This window comes from Natator depressus, chromosome 2 (genome assembly GCF_965152275.1).
Source record: "Natator depressus isolate rNatDep1 chromosome 2, rNatDep2.hap1, whole genome shotgun sequence".
In the NCBI taxonomy this organism is placed as follows: domain Eukaryota; kingdom Metazoa; phylum Chordata; order Testudines; family Cheloniidae; genus Natator; species Natator depressus.
Genome location: NC_134235.1, coordinates 94,043,652 through 94,070,103, shown reverse-complemented (window position 1 = coordinate 94,070,103; position 26,452 = coordinate 94,043,652). Strand labels below are relative to the sequence as shown.

The 26,452-nt window shown below is 41.4% G+C and overlaps 1 protein-coding gene across 1 annotated transcript in view; it reads right to left on the bottom strand.

Annotated features, from left to right (window-relative positions):
* CCDC102B (coiled-coil domain containing 102B) overlaps positions 1-26,452 on the bottom strand; it is a 340,911-nt gene that overhangs the window by 100,331 nt on the left and 214,128 nt on the right. Inside the window, exon 7 of the mRNA XM_074943138.1 lies at positions 1,815-1,985. Within this exon, the coding sequence (XP_074799239.1) occupies positions 1,815-1,985 (171 nt within the window). The remainder of the gene's footprint in view (positions 1-1,814; positions 1,986-26,452) is intronic.

Sequence of the window (26,452 nt, the reverse complement as noted above, 5' to 3'; positions counted from 1 at the left end):
AAACTAAGAGTCCAATTCTGTAGACACCTGTTAATGGACATAGTACTTATCCTATGATCCTGACTAATAACAGCAAGATTGAAAGACAACTGGGCATAGACCACATATCTTAACAAAAAAAGTTGGATTATCAAATATTGCATCAAAATCTGGCCAGTCACCATCCTGACTGTGCACAAAGCTGTGAACTGGGGAATCTTATATACACTTGCCTGGCACTTGCTATGCCAAAAGTATTATTTCCTCATTTTCAATTACCATCAAATTAATTCTTTCTAGGTGTCTCAAGCTGAGCATCTAAAAATTGATTCACCCAAATTCACTAGTCACTTCTGAAAATACAGGTTCTCTCTCTATATATATGGCTAGGATTATCTAGAAAGGCTGCTACATGGAAGAAATAGGAAATTCCACTACTAAATGTGAGGAACCAGCCTTCAGGCAGTATCACTATATCACATGGGTACAAAAGGAAGACTTTCTTTCCTGCTTAATGAGCTTCAAATGGTGGCTGAAGATTCATTTTTCTCCATCACAAAACATTCAGGGAGAATGGGCACATCTACACTATGATAAAAAAAACGCAACAGGGAATCTCAGAGCTCGGGTCAGCTAACTCAAACTCACAGGGCTCAGGCCGCCGGTCTAAAAATTGCAGTGGCGACATTCAGGCTCAGGCTGGAACCCAGGCTCTAAGACCCTCCCCACTTGCAGAGTCTTACAGCCCAGGGTCCCTCCCGAGTCCCAACACCTACATCGCAATTGTATAGCCTGCAGCCCAAGTTCCGTGAGGCCGTCAGCTGACCCAGGCCAGCTGCAGCCATGCTGCGAGTCTTTTATTTCAGCATCAATGTACCCAACGTGAGCAGGGAAATTATGTCACTTCAGCAGGGCAAGATACCTCGGTATCATAAACCAATTGTAATCATCACTTTTCTCAGGTAAGGGATCCTCTTTTCCAGGCTGGTCGGAAAAAAATCTTGAAGCCAAGTTATTTTCAGAATGAAAAAGTGGTTAGATTTTTTTTTTTAAACTGAAAGGTAATCAGGGCAAGGAGGAAAGCACATGTGGTGATGGTTGAAGTTTTTTTGGGATGGGAGGGAGAGGATGAAACAAGTCTAATTAACAGCCCCTGAAATGGATATTTTGCAGCAAGCATACAATTAACCATCAGCAATGATCTTGAATCTAAAGTAGTCTAAGATGTTTAAGGGTAATTGATAATGAAAAGGATTAAACTGGGTTTTGTACCCAATAGAAGGTGTTGGGCAAAAGCAGCAGAATTTTGTGCTGTTGTGATTTAAAATAATCTGTACTCATAGGAATGTTGAAAAATTAGTCAATGAGCTCCTTTTATATGTATATATTACACACACACACACACACACACACACACACATTTTGTCCAAATTGTCTAATAACATCCTAATTGGCATATTCAATAGAAAGATAAATTGGGGGGTTATTAGATTTATAGAGACATATAAAATCTTCAGAAATAATCTTATATTGGCAGGACAATGGATAAAGGGACTAAAGAAGTCAAATTCCATGTCTAATGTCAAAGATTGCAGTCCTAGGACCATAAATAAACACATAACTCTACAACATAGATGAGAGGTTTTTCGCAGGAGTGGTGGGTGAAATTCTGTGGCCTGCGTTGTGCAGGAGGTCAGACTAGATGATCATAATGGTCCCTTCTGACCTAAATATCTATGAATCTATGAATATATAAATGCATTTACAGTATACCCTTGAATATGTGAATAAACTGTAAGTGACAGATTCTTTTAACAAATTAAAAGTTTAAATACCTTATCCTCTGCCTGGTTTAGCCCTCTTTTTAGGTCTTCCACACGACTTCTCAGCTTCTTAACCTCAGCCTCGTGTTGTTCCACTCTCTTGTTTGCATGCATCAGTTCCGCCACTTTATCATGAAACTGCTTGTTTAGCTTGTGGTGTGCATGCTGCAGATCAATGAGCTCCTTTTAAATAAAAACAATACCATTCAGATACTGAAACACATCTGGGGACTGAAACAGCTTTGAAATCTTCTTAAAGAAAGTTTTCTATCAGGGAGCCTGCTTTGGCTGTTGAAAGTCTTGCTTATAAAAAAAACTGGTTAAGTATATTCCAGTTAATATTTATTTTAACAAGAACAATTCTGCATTTTCAGGTGAACTTAAAGTGTAGGACCTATTCACATCACTTCACAAAAACTATAGGGAGGCAGATCTTCAGCTGGTGTAAATTGTCTTTATATCACCACTGACACCAATGGAGCTATAAAAATATACACCAGCTGAGAATCTGGCCCAGGGTCTTTTATCACAGCATTGCAACTGTAACATGCTGCCACTGAGGAAGAAAATAGTCCCTTCAGTAGAGAGCTGTGAGAAATGTCAGGGCTGTCTGTGACTGTCTGAGGAGAATTGCTGTGGAAAATTAAATGACATTTTATCAAAAGACAGAGGTTCTTACAGTTAAACTGGTGAAGCTTCCAATCCATTTATCAAAGCCCTTTCAGTTCTTATTTCAAGGTAGATGAAACAAATATTAAAATAAAGTTAATCTGTTTCTGGAACATTTTAAAAAGTAAAAAAATCTGTTCATACCTGTTTTCTCTTGCCAACTCTTAAATTAAATACACATTTTCATAACTAGTTAACCTCTATCCTCTGTGCTAAGGTATTAATCATTTGGTCAAAAATCTTAAGAGTGAAAACGAAAGGGATAGCAGAGAGATGCAACTAGAAATAAAAAGTTTGTGTAGTCAAGACAAAATGTTTTACATTTGAAAGTAGCAGTGAGCATAAGAGCTACCTTGTTTGGAATAAGAAACTTGATTATAAACAGATTATTGTTATTTTTACTAATTTATATTGTGGTAGTGCCTGAAGTCCCCAGCCCCATTGTGCTAGGCACAATACAAACACAAAAGAAAGACAGTCCCTACCCTGGAAACCTTATAATTTAAGTAGAAGTACATTGCAGCCTAAGTAAATTGTGAAGAAATTTGAAACATCAACTGAAACTCAGGACACTAGCTGGCATCTATTTGAGTGTCTTTGATTAGATCATCTATACTGAACATTTAGAGCTTCTGGTTTTTTGGTGTTTATTAATTTCATTTTTGAGGTTAATCGGGGCTTTTGAGGGCTTTCTCTTCATATACATTGTAATGAGTAATGTATATTGTATAAATTGCTCATTACACTCGTATATACTGTAATAAGTAATCTTTTGATAACGTTCCCTAGTGTGCTTTAATGTAGTACTGTCTCAAACAGTACTACATTAAAAGAAAAAGAGGCGACTAAGGGGGGATATGATAGAGGTCTATAAAATCATGAGTGGTACAGAGAAAGTAAATAAGGAAGTGTTATTTACTCCTTCTCATAATACAAGAACAAGGGGCCACCAAATGAAATTAATAGGTAGCAAGTTTAAAACAAACATAAGAAAGTATTTTTTCAAGCAACGCACTGCCAACCTCTGGAACTCCTTGCCAGAGGGTGTTGTGAAGGCCAATACTATAACGGGATTCAAAAGGGAGCTAAATAGATTCATGGAAGACAGGTTGATCAATGGCTATTAGCTAAGATGGGCAGGAATGGTGTCCCTAGCCTCTGTTTGCCAGAAGCTGGGATTGGGTGACAAGGCATGGAACACTTGATGATAACCTGTCTGTTCATTCCCTTTGGGGCACCTGCCATTGGCCACTGTCAGACGACAGGATGCTGGGCTTGATGGACCTTTGGTCTGACCCAGTATGGCCATTCTTATGTTCTTATGCACCAGGTAACCTTTGGTGCACACTAGCAGGGTCTACATGGACCAATTAATGTGCAACACATTAGTGTGCTTCAGAAATCATAACCTCATGGTTTTCATTACTGTTCCCTGTAGACAAGCCCTTAGATACAAGTAAGCACTTCCTGTGTTTTTCTGGCATTTATTGGATAAATGCCAATTTTTTTTTCTTTCTTTTTAAACTTGTTATCTTATTGGGGGTGCTATATTGGTGTTTATTGGTAAAAACAGAAAATCAGAAGTCTTATGAATATTTCAATGTAATTAGCATTTATAGTTTTTTTTTAAAAAGTCCACAAGCCCTAAGCATCTGCTTCAACTATTATACTCTCCTGCCTCCCTGGTTTCCAGTTTATTCCTGTAAGAGTAAGGCCTGGTCTACACTACACAGTTAGGTGGACACATGGCAGCTTACATCAACCTAGCTGTGGATGTGTCTTCACTTAAATTTGGCTCTTGCTGACATAAGTGCCTCACTGTGCAGATTTAATAACACCAGCTTCATGAGTAGCGTAGAGTCATGGTTGATATACTTAGGTCAATGCAGTGAATGTGTAGACACTGCATTACTTATGTCAACCATTACTGTCCTCCAGCAGCTGTCCCACATTGCCCCATACTGACCGCCCTACTCATTACTGTGAATTCAGCTGTCCATTATTGTGAATTCAGCCTTTTCCCTCCGACATCTTTTAAAGCCCATCAAAAGCCACAGCTGGTGTACATGTACCTGAAATGGAAATGACTGTTCTTTCCCCTTCATGAGTTCTGTTCCTTTAATGTATTAAGTTTTAAATCTTTTTTTTTTTCAAATTGCCTGGTTCATGTTAAAGATTATTTTGGTCCAAAAAATAGAATTTTATTCTCTCAATGCGGCTCTGATTTTGATGTCCCTGTGCTGGAGGGCTAGGGCAAGTTCGGCATATAGATCCAGGGATGTGGCCTTGCACATCTGAAAGTTCTGCACCCGCTGCTCTTCATCCCAAACCTGCATGATAATATGATCCCACCAGTCCATGGTTGTTTCTTAGGCCCCGAACTGGTGCTCCATCATCTCTAGTTGCTCTGTGAATGCCACCAACAACCCTGAATTGTTTCTTTCCACAGCACTCTAGCCTCCAGGGCATCCTCACGTTCCCCACAGCTTCTCTTGTGGCTGTGCAAATACGGCAGGATTATGCAGCCTGTGCTTGCAATGCCCATGATAATAGCGCAGAGCGCCGCAGGCTCCCAGCTTCTGTTAGAGGTGGTGGCCAGCAAGGAGAGACACATGGGTTTGTGGGGATGCTAGCAAGTAGGTGCCAGGTTAGCCTATCCTTATTCAGACTCGTGGTGCCAGAGATGAAAAGGCATCTTTTTAAGTACGGGAGTCCACTCACACGGACAGCAGGACTCCGAGATCAGCTATGTCATATTCTTGATTAAAATATACCATTTCTGAGGTTGGTGACTAATATTATTGCTTTCCTAGAGCCCCACAAAATATGTCTGTTCTCAGGGCATGAATGTTACAGTTGATTTCTAGGAGTCCTTTAGTGGCATGTACCATCAGCTGCTGATTCTGTTTGGTGTTTTACACAGTTGCCTTCATTTTTACCTCAGATATCTAAAACCACTGGTTTCTAACTTTGTGTGCAGATGTAACTGGGAGCCATCCAAAGTCTGAGCTGTAGATAAAAGGCCAAACAGCTAGTGACTAGAATGCAACATAAGGAGGTAATGATCAAATAAAGGTTCTTGTTGTTTTGTTCACTAAACTTCTTCCAATGAATCCTGAATGTTAAAAAATACAAAGCAATGTCAGATAATGCTTTTAAGAAGCTACTGTCTTTCCATTGCTCTCAAAACCTTTATTTTTCCATTTCCCTCCCCAAAAATGTGAAAACTAATTCTCACTGGCTAAAATGGTATAACTGAGGTATCAGCTATAGTGATTTAAAACCATCAATTTTGTCCTGTAGACAAACACAAAGTGACTTGAGGATACTGACCGGTTGAGATAGTTCACTTTGCAAAAGCAGAACAAGTATCAGTATATTTTAGTAGACTTTGAATGTTATAAGATCTTGAGTAGTCACAAGATACATTGGATGATCCAAGCACCAACCTCAGAAAGCCAACACTTCCCAACAGAGTGGCTGAGAATGAGTGTACTCTCGCCTAAACAGGTTCTTTTCCCACACTTTCCACTGCAATCCTGAAGCAGCCAGCTACACATAGGCAAGTATTTCACTTGTGTCTAAGGCATGCTGTCTACCAGGCATTTGGGGAACAGTTGGTGTTGTAAAGAGGCCAAAGGGAAAGATGTTTTATTGGCTGTGATAGTATCTTACCCCCTTTTTATGAGAGGGGCCTCTGAGAAAAAGAGATGGGGAACAGGTAGTTAGAGTTGTCATGGAGTGGAATTGGATTTTGTATCCATACTGCATTATTTCTAACATCCACTAAAAAAAGGTGGGCAAGGCAATCCTTAAACGGGAGAAGGGTTTTCTTTCCCTGGATGGTCCAGACAAAGCTTCTCCACCCCAGAGAGGGTGTATGAGAGACCCTAGCAAGTGCTCACTCTTGCCTACCCACTAGGATTGCTGTGCATTGTATCTCCTCATTTGTGTGAAAGCCTCAGCAAGCTGGTTCCTTACTTGGACTCTCTGGCATATTTCCTGACCCCTGACTCTCAGTCTGCTACCCCTTCTCAGAAATGGGGCTCCTCAGCCCACCTGCAATAAGCCCTACCACCAGCACTGACCCTCTATATATTCCAGTTACTTGAACATAGCTGTCTCTACCCAGAAGGTGTGAAGCTTCTGGTTTATAGTTCAGCTTTCTCGGGGCAAAAAGCAGTTGTGAAGCAGTTAACACACACTCATACACAGATTCTAACACCTTTATGTTTAATCATACAATGCACGAGTGTACAAATCATACAAAACAATAAATACTAAAGGCATGTCCCTCCCTCACTGTTTCAAGGCATTCCTTGGGCTGAGGTCTAAGTTCCTTGGGTTGTCCAGAATCCTGGGGCCCACCTGGCTCTGGAAAGCTATTAGAAACTCCTGCCCCATAAGGCTGCTAGATGGCATGTGACCTCTTCCTCCTGGAGCCTCTTACCCAGCTTCTGTGAACTTTCTTTCTTTCTCCTGCCCCATGCTGCATCTACCTGTCTGGGTCCCCTATTCCTATATGTTCCTTGGTTTAAACCCCTCCTGGTCACTGGTTTCTTGTTCTGTTCCTGGCAAGTTTCCACTACTCCTACATTCCTCCCACCTTTCCGAGGAGTCAGCTAAATTGGTTTTCTAAGGGCAGCTCACCTGAATAGGGTCATTGAAGCCTAAGCACCTTCTCTTGTATCTCTGTGGTTCGTATCTTTTTCAGGGTTTGTTAGTATAGGGGTGGATCCACATACATATATACATTCATGACATGGCAGTTTTTTATAATACAATATCACCATATCAATCAGATTTCAGAAATTTTACAGACATAGCTCCAGTGGAGAGGATGGGAGGAGGGCAGCATTCTTTTGGCTTCATTACAGTTGTCCCCTCCTCCACCAGCAGATAATTGTGGTAAATAACTTTTTTTATTATTATAATTTATTCTCTTTTTGCCCCTTTCCATTCTGGCTAACTTTGGACCAAATTCTGACCTCTATAACAGTTGTGAGGTTACTCCAGTTTTACCCTGGGGTAACTTAAATCTGGCTCTTTAATAAATGCACTGTATTACTTTCACAAGACTGATGTGGTGAGCACAAGGTTTATTTTTGCACAAGAAATTGGGATTTTTGAAAATAAAAGCACCTAACTTTAGAAGTTGGAACTGGGCATGAATAAAGTCAGCATCAAAACAGCCAACTACAGCTTTGTAGTAGTAACAATGGAAACAGAAAGAAAGGAAAAAGGCATGAGCAGAGGTTGAATAAATCTGCCAAAAGGCTACTTGAGAAATAATTGCTGGAGTTTGGGAGCTTTTTTTTAAAAAAGTCTTTTGAGCAATCTCTACCCCATTATAATTATAGGCGCTCCATCTACAGTTATAATAATCTACAGTTATAATCAATACGATTGGGCTATTTTTCAGAGAGAATCTGGTTTGCACACAAATAATAATACATGGTATGACAATGGCTATAGAAGAACTACACTTCTATAACTGGGTCTGGCTTGATTACACCATACTGATAGCCTTGTTACACTTCAGCGGGGTTCAATAGGGGACTTGGGCAAGAAAAGTTATTCTGACATGGAAACAAGTTGATTAAAGTACAACATGTGTGGACACTATAAGCAAATCTATTTATCTGAAAGTTAGTTGAAGACATCAACCATGGTTCAAAAAGAAGCACCGAGCAGGAAAATGCACAACAAGAGTACATGATGTTTTAAAGAAAGAAGTGGAATAAATTGGGTACCATCTCCAAGTTCACCCTAATCTTATTGAAGTTGTCATCCCAGCAAAGAATAGTAGAATACACAGAGAGCACAGCATTTAACAAATTCACACACTAAGCAAATAGGCAAAATGTGTGTGTCATAAATATAAAGGGAAGGCTAACCACCTTTAAATCCCTCCTGGCCAGAGGAAAAAAACCCTTTCACCTGTAAAGGGTTAAGAAGCTAAAGAGAACCTCGCTGGCACCTGACCAAAATGACCAATGAGGAGACAAGATACTTTCAAAGCTGGGGGGTGGGGGGGAACAAAGGGTTCTCTCTGTCTGTGTTTTTTTTTCTTTTGCCGGGACCAGAGCAGGAATGCAGCTCAGAACTCCTGTAAAGGGTTAATACGCAATCTAGTTAGATATGCGTTAGATTCTGTTTTGTTTAAATGGCTGATCAAATAAGTTGTGGTAAATGGAATGTATATTCCTGTTTTTGAGTCTTTTTTTAACTTAAGGTTTTGCCTTGAGGGATTCTCTATGTTTTGAATCTGATTACCCTGTAAGGTATTTAGCATCCTGATTTTACAGAGGTGATTCTTTTATTTTTTCTTCAATTAAAATTCTTCTTTTAAGAACCTGATTGCTTTTTCATTGTTCTTAAGATCCAAGGGTTTGGGTCTATGTTCACTGATGCAAATTGGTGAAGATTTTTATCAAGCCTTCCCCAGGAAAGGGGGTGTAGGGCTTGGGGGGATTTTGGGGGAAAAGACGTTTCCAAGTGGGCTCTTTCCCGGTTATATTTGTTAGACGCTTGGTGGTGGCAGCAAAAAAAGTCCAGGGACAAAAGGAAAAATAGTTTGTACCTTGGGGAAGTTTTAACCTAAGCTAGTAAAAATAAGCTTAGGGGGTTTTTCATGCAGGTCACCTCATCTGTACCCTAGAGTTCAGAGTGGGAAGGAACCTTGACAGTGTGTTTTGCTGCAAGTGGCAAAAAATTCAGGACATAATAAAATTCCCTTTAGAAGGAACAGTCAATTATATCATGGCCTTCCCTCTGCCATATTTCTCTACCCCAAGGAACATGCCCAGTTCTCTTGGAAAAATCAGGAATAGTTTGAACTCACTTAAATTTGCCTAAACCCCGGTGCAAAAAACTGAACATATTGTTCCATCTCAGGCTGAACCAGTTATGACTAGAGAGAAATAATTACTCTGCTTGTTTTACATATGGTATTCCTGGTAAAGCAACCCACTATATTCTTTGTCTTTCTCATATTCTCCCCTTCTCGGGTGGTATTACCTTAACGGTATTCTTAAAGAACAGTGTATATACGTCATCATTCATTCCCATGTAAAACACTCTACATTTATTAGATACCCTTTTTGCCCACTTTATTTTACTAATATCACATTGTATCTTTAAAACTAGCTTTCACAGTATTTCCTATCACTTCATTAGAACACTCTCTACTTCATCCCCCAACTGGTCAATAATAATAAAAACAGCCACAACCACCATCAGCACCACTTAGTATGGGACCCAGAAGAATTCAAGCAGCACATCAACACTTCTTCCCACTTGATATTTAACCGTCATAATCTATGCACTTTTAATCCAATTTAATCCAATTCTGTATACATGTGTACTAGTAAAATCTCATTTATATCGCTCTAATTTCCCCAGTGACAGTGACTTGTTGAAACCCCACTCCATTTCCTTTATCTACTTAAGCTAGATATCATATCAAAGAAAGATGTATTGGATTTTGTTTTGTCTTGATGAAACCAACTGCATGCATTCACACATGCCTCACCTCAACTTTCCCCTAGAATCTAAATAATTTCAAAATGACAGTTTTATTAGTTATCTTAGCAATTTATCAGACACTGAAGGTAAATGCTATGTTTGTAATTCTCTATCAGTTTTATTTAGGGTTGTGCATTCAGAATGTGCAGAGACCTGAACATTGCAGATTATCCCAGTATTTGTGTTTACATTTTTCATCATCTTTTCTAATGCCTCAAGGAGAACATTATACCAGGAAGTCTAAAATAAGCAGAGATCTTGTTTTCAGCATATTTCTACCATTTATGAACAGAAATGCTTTAAGACTAGAATTTGTTTTACCTCACTTCCATAAATGGCTCCCTCAGGTCCTAAAAAGCCCATAGGAAGTATACCTCCACTTGTATTCTTTTGTGTAGACTGTACAAACACTTCTAATTTCTGTACATCTTCAAAAAGATACAATAAGGTTTGCCTGTAAAAGTGTTCTGAGACCTTCCTGACTGCCCCATGAATAAAATTAACTACTGTGATTCCTGTACTACTATACCTATTCCCTTGTGTCCCTTAAGGTAAACTTCATCAGATCCTGCTTATTTGAATAAAACATTGAGCTATCTAGGTGATCTATATTGTGTTCCTTTCTGAACAGCCTTGTGACTTCCCTCCCACCCTGGCAAACTATAAATATAGAAGTAATGTTATATTTCCAGAGACTATTGTAAGGCCTTGTCTACACTACGAAAATAGGTCAAATTTATAGAAGTCGGTTTTGTAGAAAGCGTTTTTATACAGTCAATTGTGTGTGTCCCCACACAAATGCACTAAGTGCATGTAGTCGGCGGAGTGCGTCCACAGTACCGAGGCAACCGTCAACTTCTGGAGTGTTGCACTGAGGGTAGCTATCCCACAGTTCCCACAGTCTCTGCTGCCCATTTGAATTCTGGGTAGAAATCCCAATGCCTTATCGGGCTAAAACATTGTTGCGGGTGGTTCTGGGTACATATCATCTGGCCCCCCTTTCCTCCCTCCCTCCGTGAAAGCAACGGCAGACAATCATTTCGTGCCTTTTTTCCTGGGTTACCCGTGCAGACGCCATACCACGGCAAGCATGGAGCCTGCTCAGCTAACCGTCACCGTATGTCTCCTGAGTGCTGGCAGACGCGGTACTGCACTGCTACACAGCAGCAGCTTATTGCCTTTTGGCAGCAGACAGCGCAGTATGACTGGTAGCCATCATCGACATATTCCAGGGTGCTCTTTTAACCGACCTTGATAAGGTCGGGGGCGCCTGGGGAAACATGGGAGTGACTCAGCTAGGTCATTACTCTTTTAAGTTTCGTCTCATGGTGATTCAGTGCTACCGGCAATCCTACTGCACCATCTTTTAATGAGCAGCTAGGAGATGACGATGGCCAGCAGTCATACTGCACAGTCTGCTGCCAGCAAGATGTATAAAGACAGATGAAGTGGATCAAAACAAGAAATAGACCAGATTTGTTTTGTATTCATTTTCTCCCCCTCCCTCCATGAAATCAATGGCCTGCTAAACCCAGTTTTGAGTTCTATCCTTGAGGTTTGAGTTCTGTCTTTGAGGGGGCCATTCTGTTTCTCGCAAAGCCACCCCCTTTGTTGATTTTAATTCCCTGTAAGCCAACCCTGTAAGCCATGTTGTTGGTCGCCCCTCCCTCCGTCAGAGCAACGGCAAACAATCATTTTGCTGCCTTTTCCCTGGATTGCCCGAGCAGGAGCAGACTCCATAGCACAGCAAGCATGGAACCCGTTCAGCTCACCGCAGCAGTTATGATCATTGTAAACACCTCGCACATTATTGTGTCGTTTATGTAGAACCAGCACCTGAAAAACCAGGCTAGGAGGTGATGGAAGCGCGGTGATGAGGACATGAACACACTTTTCTCTAAAACTGCGTTCCCCCGCAATTTGGAGATCATGGTGTTAATGGGGAAGGCTCATGCCGTGGAACACCAATTCTGGGCTGGGGAAACAAGCACAGACTGGTGGGACCACATAGTGTTGCAGGTCTGGATGATTCCCAGTGGCTCCGACACTTTCACATGTGTAAGGACACTTTCACGGAACTTTGTGATTTGCTTTCCCCTGCCCTGAAGCGCAAGAATACCAAGATGGGAGCAGCCCTCACAGTTCACAAGCGAGTGGCAACAGCCCTGTGGAAGCTTGCAATGCCAGACAGCTACCGATCAGTCGGTAATCAATTTGGAGTGGGCAAATCTACTGTGGGGGGTTGCTGTGATGCAAGTAGCCAGTGCAATCATTGAGCTGTTTCTATCAAAGGTAGTGACTCTGGGAAATGTGCAGGTCATACTAGATAGCTTTGCTGCAATGGGATTTCCTAACTGTGGTGGGGCTATAGACGGAACACATATCCCTATCTTGGGACCGGACCACCAGGGCAGCCAGTACATAGACCACAAGGGGTACTTTTCAATGGTGCTGCAAGCACTGGTAGATCACAAGGGCCGTTTCACCAACAGCAATGTGGGATGGTCGGGAAAGGTTCACGACGCTCGCATCTTCAGGAACTCTGGTCTGTTTAAATGGCTGCAGGAAGGGATTTACTTCCCAGACCAGAAAATAACTGTTGGGGATGTTGAAATGCCTATAATTATCCTTGAGGACCCAGCCTACCCCTTAATGCCCTGGCTCATGAAGCTGTACACAGGCACCCTGGACAGTAGTAAGGAGCTGTTCAACTATAGGCTGAGCAAGTGCAGAATGGTGGTAGAGTGTGCATTTGGACATTTAAAGGGTCGCTGGTGCAGTTTACTGACTCGCTCAGACCTCAGCGAAACCAATATTCCCATTGTTATTGCAGCTTGTTGTGTGCTCCACAATCTCTGTGAGAGTAAGGGGGAGACGTTTATGGCGGGGTGGAAGGTTGATGCAAATCGCCTGGCCGCTGAATACGCACAGCCAGACAACAGGGCGGTTAGAAGAGCACAGGAGGGCGCGGTGCGCATCAGAGAAGTTTTGAAAACCAGTTTCATGACTGCCCAGGGTACTGTGTGACACTTTTGTTTGTTTCTCCTTGATGAAAACCCGCCCCCTTGGTTGACTCTCCCTATAAGCCACCCGCCCTCCCACCTTCAATCACAGCTTGCTTGCAAAGGAAATAAAGTCACTATCTTTTAAAAAACATGTAGTCTTTATTAATTGATTACAAAAATAGGGAGATAACTCACAAGGTAGCCCAGGTGGGGTGTGGGAGGAGGGTAGGAGGAAAGGAAAAGGCCACTTTAAAACTTGTTGAATGACAGCCTTCTGTTGCTTGGGCTGTCCACTGGGGTGGAGTAGTTGGGTGCCTGGAGCCTCCCCCGTCTGCGTTCTTGGGTGTCTGGGTAAGAAGGCTATGGAACTTGGGAAGGAGGGAGGGCGGTTAAGCAGGAGCTGCAGCGGCTGCTGTTCATGAACCTCCACCAGATGCTGGAGCATGTCCATTTGATCCTGCAGTAACCCCAGCGTTGCCTCATGCCTCCTCTGATCTTCCTGCCACCACCTCTCCTCCCGTTCATCAGCCACTGTCCTGTACTCTGCTATTGGGTCCCTCCACACAGCTCTGTCAGTGCCGAACGACTGCATGAGCTCAGAGAACATTTCATCGCACGTGCATTTTTTTCGCCGCCTTATCTGAGATAGCCTTTGGGACAGAGGAGGGAGGCTTGAAACATTTGCAGCTGCTGGAGGAAAAAAAGGGAGTGAAGTATTTAAAAAAATACATTTTACAGAACAATGGCTATACTCTTTCACGGTGAACAATACTATTCACATTACATAGCACATGTGATTTTGGTACAAGGTCACATTTTGCATCTTATATTGAGTGCCTGCGGCTTTGGTGTTAGAGATCACACACGCAGTGCCGGGCAACAGAATTCAGCTTGCAGGCAGCCATGGTAATCCATAGTCTTTCGGCTTCTGCCACCTTCATAACAGCAGCGCCCTCCTTTCCCATACCAAGCAAAGCCCGTTGAGTTGGCCATTTAGTGCTGCGGTTTTCCTGTTAACGTGCAGCAGCAGAAACCAAACTAACCCCCTCCCCCGATCCAATTCTCTGGGATGATCGCTTTTCCTCTCCCCCCACCGCCTGGCTGGTATCAGGGAAGATTTCTGCTAGCCAAACACGAATAGCTCAGCGCCAATGCCCCCCACATGGCTAACTGCAGGGAGGATTTCTTTTCAGCCACAGGCAAACAGCCCAGTAGCAATGGGCACCTCTGAATATCCCCTTAATTAAATTCCCCTATTTCAACCAGGTTACCATGAACGATATCACTCTCCTGAGGATAACACAGAGAGATAAAGAACGGATGTTGCTTCAATGCCAGAAAATACCGGGATCATATGCTGCCATGCTTTCTCATGCAACGATACCAGATTACTTGCTACTAGCATGGTGTGGTAAAGTGTCCTACCATGGAGGACGGAATAAGGCTGTTCTCCCCAGAAACCTTCTGCAAAGGCTTTTAGAGTACCTCCAGGAGAACTTCATGGAGATGTCACTGGAGGATTTCCACTCCATCTCCAGACATGTTAACAGACTCTTCCAGTAGCAGTACTGGCCACGAATTCATCCCAAGTCCTCAGGGCTACTTAATCATTAAAAAACGCTTGCTTTTATAACATATATTATATTTAAAAAGGTACACTCACCAGAGGTCCCTTCTCCAGCTTCGTTGGGTTGGGAGGGTATTTCAGTCAGTGTGATAAAAAGATCCTGGCTGTTGGGGAGAACAGTGTGCTGTGTGCTCTCCCCATGCTTGTCCTCCTCCTCCTCATCTTCCCCATCTGCAAAATCCTCAGGCATGGCAGAGTACACCCCATCATCGGAGTCCACGGACGGGGTGGGGTAGTGGTGGTGCCCCACCCCCCCCAGAATTGCATGCAGCTCAGCATAGAAGTGGCATGTCTGGGGCTCTGTCCTGGAGCGTCCGTTTGATTCTTTGGTTTTCTGGTACGCTTGTCTGAGCTCCTTAAGTTTCACACAGCACTGTGTTGCGTCCCTGATGTAGCCTCTGTCCCTCTGAGATTTTTTAAAATGTTTTGGCATTTTGTCTTTTGGAACGTAGTTCTGATAGCACGGACTCCCCTCCCCATACAGCGATCAGATCCAGTACCTCCCGTTCGGTCCATGCTGGAGCTCTTTTTCGATTCTGGGGCTGCATGGTTACCTCTGCTGATGAGCTCTGCATGGTCACCTGTGCTGATGAGCTTGCTTGGCCAAACAGGAAATGAGATTCAAAAGTTCCCGGGGCTTTTCCTGTACACCTGGCCAGTGCATCCGCGTTCAGAGTGCTGTCTAGAGTGGTCACAATAGTGCACTGTGGAATAGCTCCCGGAGGCCAATACCTTCGAACTGCTTCCACACTAACCCTAATTCAAAACGGCGATGTCGATTTCAGCGCTAATCCCCTAGTTGGGGAGGAGTACAGAAATCGGTTTTAAGAGCCCTTTATGTTGAAAAAATGGCTTTCTTGAGTGGATGGGTGCAGGGTTAATTTGATTTAATGCTGCTAAATCCGACATAAACTCGTAGTGTAGACCAGGCCTAAGATAGCTATTAAGCACTTCAGCATACTCCTTGTTAGGCTGTTTGCTCTCCTTTCCTTTAGCTGCTGCATGGCACATGAAACTACCTTTTGTGCAAACTCATATTGATTTACTTTTCTAATATTACCTCCGCAAATAATGTACATGAGGTGGAAAAGTAAGTGCAACATATATGTGAGATTTAATAATACAAAATATGACTAACTTTTTGGATACATTTAATCTAGTATATATTGCTTGTCTTGTGAGGAGAAAAACAGATCAGTTTGAACTGGTGTTATAAATTCTCACCAGTTTATGAAATCCTTTACTAGGTCCAGAGAGTCCCAGGCAAACTAAAATGATATGGCCCTACCTCTGAGGTGCTATTAGGGAAAGAATAACTTACACAATAGCTTTGCACGACAAGTAGAATCAATTATTTTTACTGTTATAACCAAGACAGATTCCCGTTAGAAACGATACCACCCTTGCAAGCAACTACTTTAGATTTTTATATACTTGGTGCGCCCAATATTGCGGTACTATATTTCAAATCACTTCTGTAAATCTAATTGATTTAATAAATTCATACTGAAATTACTTACTTTACTCTTCAGCAGTTTTACAGTATTATGCATACAGCAGCACTAGAATATAATTAAAGGCCCTATTCATTGAAGATAAATTCTTGTGCTACTAGGTCAACTGTGTTTTTTGACCCTTTTTCTAGTTAGAACATTTCTGTATGAAAAATTACTATGGAAAACTGGAAATTAATAAATCCTTGGCTATGGACTGGCCTGTACAAGGGTCATATATAAATGTGAGGCCATGACAAACATTTACATTTATCATATGAACATAAAATCAGTACTTCATGGACAAATCTATAATATCACATTAACACTGAATGCATGTCTAAAGCTACCATTTACATGCAAGTTATTCAGGGAAGCGATCCAGTAACTCATTGTTTTTAAAGATTATCTGGATGTTAAAAAGCTTAAGGAACTGAAATATTATACTTTGTATATGAAAATACAAAATCACACTGGTTCAAATTCAGGGCAGAAGTGTGACCATGCAGATGTCCTGAAAAGCAAGGAAATAATTCACAAAATACACTTTCTGAGCTGTGGAAATCCACGTGTGTGCACACAGCTCTGAAAGATAATGGATAACCATACTCACTTGTGTAACATGAGTTCAGAAGATTACCAGAGGGGAATCGCCTGACAAAGTGTGTGCAAAAGCCATTCAAAGGGGTTCAAAGCCATGGCAGTCATATGTAGATGCCACAAGACCATGCAGATAATACTGCTTATTCAATATTATTTTTAGGTTTCTCCATGGCACGCAGGAGTAGAGGCTCAGAAGACCTCACAAACAATTTGTGCTCCAAACCACCCACTAAGTAGGGAAGTATCATCCGTATTGAACGGATGGGGAAACTCAAGCAAAGAGCAGTTAAGTGATTTGTCTAAGGTCACACACAAAGTCTGTAGCAGAGCTGGCTATAGTATCCAGATCTATTTATTATCAGGCCAATGCTTTGGCCATGAGACCGTCCTCCCTCTCCATAACTGAGGAATTTGTTTCAACTAAGGGTTACGATACATCTTGCTAAAATGAGAAGTTGTAATCCCCAAGAAGAGGCAGATTGTTATTTCCCTGCAAGCAAGCAAATGATGTGCTACTTGCTCTGCAATTCCCAATTCATCGCTAGTATTGGTTGGAATGATGTCCTTGCTGATCTCTGCTGCCTCAAGGTAAGTATCACGAGGGAAACTCTGGAACTAGCTCTACATGTGGGCTATGCAAAACATTCCACAGAACAGCTTGGCTGTGCCAGCAGGTGGTGAATAAGATAGTTTAGTTGTTCTGCCTCCCATGGGTTCTGCAAATCTCTGACTACAGACATCCGTGGCACAGAATGCAGACAAAACATTGTGCTTACATTTCTACTGACTTGTGAATATGTGAACTTTAGGGCAGGATCTTGGAGATCAGGGCCCCTCAGCTGATAAGTGTGCATACTCAGAGGCAGAGCAGTGACTATATAATACTTGAGATGCATTCATGCTGGCAGGGGTGGGTTCCTTTTTTCAGATAAAAAACGAGGAAGCAACAGTCTATTTGAAGAAATTGTGTATAGGGGAAAGAAACCTATGTGGGAGACTCTCTGTAGGGTCCTCAGAAGTTCTGTGGTCCCAGTTAGCTGCTCTTGCATATGCACTTTCAGCACCCTGGTGTTATACATTAATATGAATATTCATGTTTTGATCACTTGAGCTATTTGTTCAGTAACTGATCATTTATGGCAGTGGTTCTCAAACTTTTGTACTGGTGACCCCTTTCATATAGCACATCTCTGAGTATGACCCCCCTCCCCTTATAAATTAAAAACACTTTTTAATATATTTAACACCATTATAAATGCTGGCTGCAAAGCGGGGTTTGGGGTGGAGGCTGAACCCCCAGGTAATAACCTCATCGCCCCCTGAGGGGTCATAGAATCATAGAATAGCAGGGTTGGAAGGGACCTCAGGAGGTCATCTAGTCCAACCCCCTGCTCAAAGCAGGACCAATCCCCAATTTTTGCTCCAGATCCCAAATGGCCCCCTCAAGGATTGAGCTCACAACCCTGGGTTTAGCAGGCCAATGTTCAAACCTCTGAGCTATGCCTCTCCCCTCCCCAAAAAAGAATTATTTCCCTCTCATTTTGGATATTGCCAGTACAGTGGCAACGTCTCAGATAATGGAATTGCCAAAACCAAAAACAAACAAACCAAACTTTCCTTCAAATGAGCTCTTCTATACTTGACTGGAGCAAAGAACAGCTACAATAGCAGTAATTTTTAACAGTCTAACTAGATGAATTTAGGCTTTTCAGAATTACAGGAGCTCCAGTTGGAGAACCCCTGATTTATGGGAAGCAACATCAATGTTACCTCAGTAAATGAAGTAACTTTTTGTAGCAACATCCATGGAAATTGGAGGGAGGAGCACAGGTTGCAGAAGGGAAGAGATTGGAGGAGGCACCAAGAAGTCAGACTGTGTGCATATGGGTAGAATGCTAGATGCAACTCCAGGGAGCTCTGTAAATAGTGTTCTGAATAAAGAGCCAGTTTAATTTTAGAACCATGGAGTCCTTTCATATAATTACCCACAATGTGGTGCATGAAACATTCTTTATAAATGTACCAGAGTACTGGAATATTTGGAGGAATATTTCATTTGTGAAATGATGTTCATTTAAGGATGTGATAAATGAAGGGGAGCTCCCTTTTATGCACAGCCAGTTAGCTATAACATCCCTCTTGGTGGCTGCTTGTTTTACCTGTAAAGGGTTAAAAAGTCCCCCAGGTAAAGAAAAGGAAGTGAGCGCCTGACCAAAAGAGCCAATGGGAAGGCTAGAACTTTTTTAAATGGGAAAAAAGCTTTCCCTTTGTCTCTCTGTTGTTCTCTCTGGGCTGAAGAGACGGGGCAGCTGGAATGCTGTGTAAAGTTTGGACCAGATATGAAAATTCATCGTCAATACCTAGAAGGATTCATTGGAACAGGGAATGTTTAGATAGAGGTGATTAGGTTTATTTATTTTTATTTTCTGTAAGGCTTGTGGACTCCTCTGTGCTAACCCCAGATGCTTTTGTTTGCTTGTAACCTTTAAGCTGAACCCCCAAGAAAGCTATTTTGGGGCCTTAATTTTGAGAATTGTTTTTTTTAAATCTATCAAAAGCCTTATGTTCCAGATGTATTTTCTTTTTGTTTTTAATAAAATTTACCTTTTTTGAGAACAGGATTGAATTTTTGGTGTCCCAAGAGGTTTCTCCATATGTTGTTAAATTAGCTGTTGGCAACAGCTAATTTCCTTTTTTTCTTTCTCAGCTCTTCCCCGGGAGGAGGGGTGGGGAGGAAGAGGGCTTGAAGGTATCCCACAGGAAGGAATTCCCAAGTGTGCCTTTTTGGGATCTGCAAGGGAGTTTGCATTTGGGTGGTGGCAGCATTTACCAAGCCAAGGTCAGAGAAAAGCTGTAACCTTGGGAGTTTAATACAAGCGTGTAGTGGCAAGTATTAATTTTTAAAATGCTTGCAGGCCCCCACCTTCTGCACTTGAGGTGCAGCCTTGCCAAAGGAGTTTTTTCTCCTACACGTAGATGGAATTACAGACATGAGTCTCATACATCAAGATAAGCATGTTCCTACATACCTTTGTAAAATGCTTCTTTTATTAACACCAGATAGAAAAGTAGTAAACCAGAGACTAGTGGAAACAATGTAAGATTAACTCTCATAAAATTACAACTCTCCAGGTTACTGTCTTGTAATAGGCTACTGCTATGTTTAATCCTTTCAGGGCAATTGTTAAAGACTTATTTTTCAGAAAGAGAATGTTACTTCTCTCCCATAGATGAGCAAATGAGAGAGTTTTGATTTATGCAGGAGTAAATCAATTACAGAAGCATAACTTTGTCTCTTAGATCACGATGGCACTTTCAACGTGATCCAAATCCTACTGAAGTCTATGAGAGTCTTTCCATTTACTTCAATGGGCTTTGGATGAGGCCCTTCCTGGATAAAACGTGGCAATCCAGAATCCTTGGTAAAATGTGACATAAGAATACTTTCACCCTTCTGTCACACTACTGACTTCCTATTTATTGTAAGTAAATGTTTCTTAAGTATTTTTTTCCTGTTTTGCAATGCTTATTTGTTTTGGAGCTTTCTCAGGACAGCTAATCCTGCAAACTGGCAAATTAATAAATATAGATCTTGATTTGTTTAATGCTAATATTACCTTAAAATGGAAATAAAACTAAATCTAGCTGTGAGTGCACTTGACAGGTATAAATCCTGTTAACACTATTGTAGTGCTTTATATTTTCAAACCAATATACAAACAGTACCAAAATATTACTTCATTTTAGGTTAGTCTCAGATTTGATTTTATGTTTTGTAAGAAGAGACCATGTTCAAAATGATTTGCTTACTCTCAGTCTTCACCATAGTACTTTAATACCATAAATCTGACCAGGCAAACAAAGAGTGTGGGGACTACATCTGTGGCTATGGGTGAATCGTTTATTATCTTTCTGATATTGTCACCGTTACTTTGCAGTTTGGAGCTGCTGATATTTTTTCCAGGCCAACCAAGTTAAAGTTCCTAATGGTCCTATCTGGCTGTTAGCTAAATATTACAGATTACTGAGGCAGCAAAGAATGGTTTTGTGTTCTATTAAAATTTGTTTTCAGTCATACCATGCTTTATCTATCTGCATCTTAGAATGACACAGTATTCAAGACAACAGCAGGCATACTGGCAAAAGGTAGAATCCCACTTTGCTAGTTTTCTGCTCTCTCTTTCTGTAATTGAAAATGATGAGTTCAGCCTATTGATATAATATCATCTCAATAATGCTCTAAAAGACACACACACACACACACCCAGCTGGATCTTTTAAATTCTATCTGTCCATCAGAAAGAGTGCCTTTTTACAGACATTCAGTGGATTTTATCCTGTTTGGCTTCAAATAACTTATAAGACAGGTGGAAAATTTAAGATTCCAGGAGAGATCATGAGATCACATGTGTACATATGCCCACTCACACACTTTTCTTGGATGCTAGGCTCACTACCCACAACAAACCTTAACAAAATACATCAGATCAATTTAAATCTCATGAAGAAAGCTCCTAAAGTGTTCTTGGCCATCAACATCACCTTCATTATAATCTTTGATGCCTCTTCCACTCATTCTATTTATTAGTCCCCACAAAAGTTGGGAATAATAAGAACCAAGAAATCTTGTAGGTGTTTGAACCTCTCTCTGACCATACTGTTGCATGCTGAATTAATGAAATGGCTGAAGACATTATAAACCAGCTTATAGCCTGAATCAAGAGTAGCTCATACTTTGCTTTGCAGCTAGACAAGATCAGTGTTGCCAACTTACTTGTATATTTAAAATATGAGTTTGAAAGTGAGCTGTTGAAAGATTTTGTTTTGTTTTGTCGCCCTATATCAATCCGGATATGTGCAGAGGATTTATTCAATGTACTTGATGCATTCCTGAAAAAAACCTGTATGGACTGAGGTAAATGCATCGGGATTTGCACTGGCAGTTCATGTTCAATGACAGGTAGTATTTCAGGATGTGATGCTGTATGATTGAAATAGGACCATGTATATCATTGTTGCTACTACTGTTAGACAATTACAACAAATCTTGTACAAAATATGGCATGTAAGATGTGTGATACAGGAGGGCCAGGGAGCAATGGGAGAGTGGTAGGGGGAGATATATAAGCTAATTAAGGCGTGGTTCCCTGTAGACTAGGGAGGGTTGCTACAGGTTAATTGGAGCACCTGTAGTCAATTAATGCCCTGTCAGGAACCTAATAAAACCCCCTGCTTCAGGCAGTCAGGGTGTGTGAGGAAGGAGAAAGGACTGGAGTTTGGAGTTGAGTTGTTGAGACTTGAAAGACCAGAGAACCAAAGGAAGGGAGACCCTCCCCCAGCAGGGTTGGGAGACTCCCTCCCTCAGCGTCAAGGACCGAGGGTAGCCCTATCCAAGGGGTAAGAAACCTGCAGGGCTTGAGAGGGGCAGGGGTTCAGAGTGAGGAGCGAACCTAGACCCCTCCCCAGCTTCCCTCCTCTACCACCTTCCCAGGCCACTAGCGGGGCCCTTGGTGCCCCAAGAGTAGAGGCAAGGGGTGGCGTCTTAGCCCCCCACCAAGAAAAGCGCGGGACCAACCATACCAACATCGGCCATTTTGTCAAAGGTGTCAATGAAAAAGGTATGATTTGCTAAGTTTGATTATCCTCTTTATATGCATGTATCATCTTTTTTATCTAAAGTTATGAATATTGGCTATAGATATGTATCCCAAATGTGTGTTACCCCAGGAACATGTAAAATCTACATTGAAACTAGACAGCTTTGTGTTGATGGCTCATCAAAGGAAATGAACTCTCACAATGGGCCACAGAAAAAGTTCATCCCACTCAAATGACTATTCCTGCAGATGCCTTAGCCTCCAAATGGCCAATGGCTTGCCCCTGTGAGTCAGTAAGCTGTGTAAAGGCATATGACTTGCTCATGTGACCCTGGACTCCATCTTGTGCCTGTACTTTTCCACAAACTGTGTTGTGAGCTTTGTTTGGGACAATAAAATTCCAACCACATGGGAGAGGAATAAAAGACCCTGGAAACATCTCCATTATGTCTTCATTTCCTACTTCATTTCTCTGGACTGGACTTTCTAATAAGGAAGTTCTAAACAAGGACTGATGACCCCCAAGCTGTTTGGGTAATATCCAGAGAGACTTTTGCAAACTAGCAGTTTATTCCATCATTGCTTCAAATCTGATATAAGAACTTTGCAATGACTTGTATGTATATGATTTCCTTAACCACTTTAACTCTCTTCTTCTTTTCTCTTATGAATAAACCTTTAGATTTGAGTTACTACAGGACTGGTAGCAGTGATTATTGAGTAAGATCTGAGTTATATCTTGACCTGGCTATGTGGCTGATGTCTTGGGATCAAAAGAACCCTTGGTTTTATTAAATTGGTGTTCAATAACCACTCATCATAAAGTCTAGTGTCTGGGTGGTGAAATAAGTGCCAAATGCCTAAGGAGACTGCATTTTTGACTTGTTAACTAGTGTGGTGAGAAAGAAGTTTCCTTTTGTTACTGGGTTGGTATATCTAACGGTAGAGTGGCCACCAGTTTGGTGACACAGGGTTAGTTGTATGTATTCAGAAAGTAGCCTCAATATTCACTGGGAACATTGTAGTATTCCCAGGGAGGCACTGGCAACTAAGAAAATCCCAGGCAACCTGAAAAGTCTTGGATATGGCTGTGAAAATGGCTAATTTCATCAACGCTTGATCACTGAACTCACATATATTTTTAACTCTGTGTAATGAAATAGGCAATGAACATGTGAGTTTACTTCTTCATACTGAAGTGCACTGGCTGTTCAGAGGCAATGTGCATCTGCATTTCTTCAAACTGCATTCAGAAATGCAAGCTTTTTTTTCTTGACAAGACAGTTCAAATGGATGGTCACCTTGGAAACAAAGGTCATCTTGCTTACCTTTCTGATATTTTTTTCACGCCTGAATGATCTCAACTCAGGACTGCAGGGAAATAATGTAATAGTTTTGAACAGGCATAACAAAATTGAGGCTTTCATCAAGAAGCTTCAACTCTGGGTTTCTTGAGTAAGAGAAAACAACTTTGACACATTCAAAATCCTTGACAGCTTTTTGGCTGAAGAAAAGTTGATGCTGGATGGTGATGTGAAAAGCAAAATAGAGGAACTCTTGGTGGTGCTCAAATCTCAGTTTTGCTTCTAATTGAAATGCACAATTAGAATGAGTGAGTGGATATGTAACCCCTTTTTAGCAAACTGCAACTCTAGATCCTGTCTAACAGCTAAAGAAGAGGAGCAATTACTCAAGTTATCCTGTGACAGGGGACTGAAACTTTAATTCAAGCAGGAAGTTCTTGCCTGATTCTGGTTGAAAATAAAAAAGGAATACCCTGATCTAACATAAGTTAAAGTCTTCGTTCACCACCACATATGTGAAAGTGAGTTTTCAGCCTTAGTATCAAAGAAAAATTGAAACAAACTGGATGTTGAAGAAGATCTAAGACTGAAACTGTCACCTATCCTACCAAACCTTCATGTGCTCTGTGCCAAGAAGCAAGCACAACCATCTCATTAGAACTGATGACAAGTTGTTGTTGTTCACAACAGCTTGTCAGACTTAGAGCCCATTCACACCGGGCCAAGGGATAGCTCAGTGGTTTGAGCATTGGCCTGCTAAACCCAGGGTTGAGTTCAATCCTTGAGGGGGCCATTTAGGGATCTAGGGCAAAAATTGGGGATTGGTCCTGCTTTGAGCAGGGGGTTGGACTAGATGATCTCCTGAGGTCCCTTCCAACCTTGATATTCTATGGTTCTTGTTTTTCACTGCAGTTCATTTCAGTTCAGAACGTTTAGTGCTTCCTTTCAGTGTGGAAGCTTCAAATGTTTCCTGGAGTGATTAAAGCAAACCATAGGGGTGTTCTTGGTACAGTTCACTCCTAAGGTTGGCTTTTTGTTCTACATTGCAAAGTGTACTCAGTACACACCCACTGTGAAAGGAAAACAAGCTTAAGATGAGTGCACTTGATAAGTGTGCTGACCTCAATCCATTTACAAGTGTCCCCAGTGTGAAAAGGAAATTTAAATTGGCTACTTACAAACAATAGATTTCCAAAGGGGTCCACACCTCCATTCAAAATGTAGGGACCAAAAGTCTACAGGTTAAAAACCACTGTCCTAGACGTATCAACTACAAAGCAGATCCACTCTGGAGTGAATCCACAGACCCCTTCTATGCTCTGCATGTATGTTAGCAGCACCTCATGGTTGATGATTTCCAAGGCAGCTGACCGATCCAAAAGAATTCTCATCTCTATTCGCTGCCAGGAGATAATCAGCAATGCTGTACTATCTAAAACCTGATGGAATTAAAAGACTGAGGACTCCAGGAACTGCTGGGACTATTTCCTCAGCATTCTTGATCATCTTCACCCAAAATGGGGTGACAGACAATTTGTCTTATTCGGGTGTCTAACAAACACTAAATCAGAAACTGGTACCTTCATGCAGGGCATTAACAGTAATGTCCAACAATGGCCCCACTTCTCCCCACTCTCTTTCACGAGCAAGGATGGACATGGCTATTCCTCATATGTAACCAATACATCTTCCAACATCACCAGAGCCTTAAGTGTCGCAAGCAGCAACCCAAACAGTGAGGATTCTACATTTGTTCTACCTCCAATCCCTCATTCCTCCTCCACATGAGAACTTGCTCCAAATCCAAGGGAAATACTTGCAAAGATTTTGAAAACTTCTCCCAGTAAGACACTCACAAATATCAGATGCAAACAGCCTAGATTAGTCACAATGTTAACTACTGCAGCTGCACTAATTGACAATTTTCTATACTTATTACACAAACAAGGTTGGTTTTTTTTTTTTAAAGCAAATGATCCTATTCAGAGAAGAGTTTGTGTCACTAGCATTTCAGTCATCTTCCTTCCCACTGCAGTCACATGTCATTTGACGATTGTGGAGACCCGCAAGCATGAAGTTAGCAAAGAGGGAATTTATGAAATGTTATCACAACATCCCATCAAACTGACCGAGCAGTCTCTGTTGGTAAGGCTAGTATTCCTCAGTCTTCTAGAACTCTCACTGTGGGCAGGTTGTTCCAAATGCTCTGATTCTCTCTTCCATTTTGTTCCACTCTTTTTCCAAGTAGTTTTATTTTTAAAGTTTGGTTGTCTTATCCTGTCTTGTAGATACTGATCCTTCTGTGTATTTTTATATATCAGACAGTTTTTTCACTTTATTTCTTATATAGCTTATGGCTATTGTATTTTGTAATGTAAACCGTAGACCTTTAAAATTCACAAAAAACAGTGAATTAAAAGCTGTTTCTCTGCCAACTTTTAAATTTTCCATTTCACTTAGGTTGAGAGGGGCTTCATGGTCTGAGTATAAATTTCAGAGCCATTTTAATCCCAAATCAGAAACTGAATATCCTCGCGGCCTTGAGAGAGTCACTTAATTTTTCATCCAAAATTTCACCATTTGTATAACAGGGATAACAATTTCACTGGTGTTTTCATCAGGATCCTACACCACACAGAATCCCACTGACTTCAGTTAGATTCCATGAATCAGCATGCAAGCTCAAAGCTTTATTGTCAATTCTGTTTCAATATTTTTACTGTATCAAGCACCCTGGTCTTTGGTGGTGTTTTTAGTAAAAATAAGGACAGAGTATTACTGGGTCCACTAAGTTCTGAGGTTCTTACTCAAATTTGACTCATTCC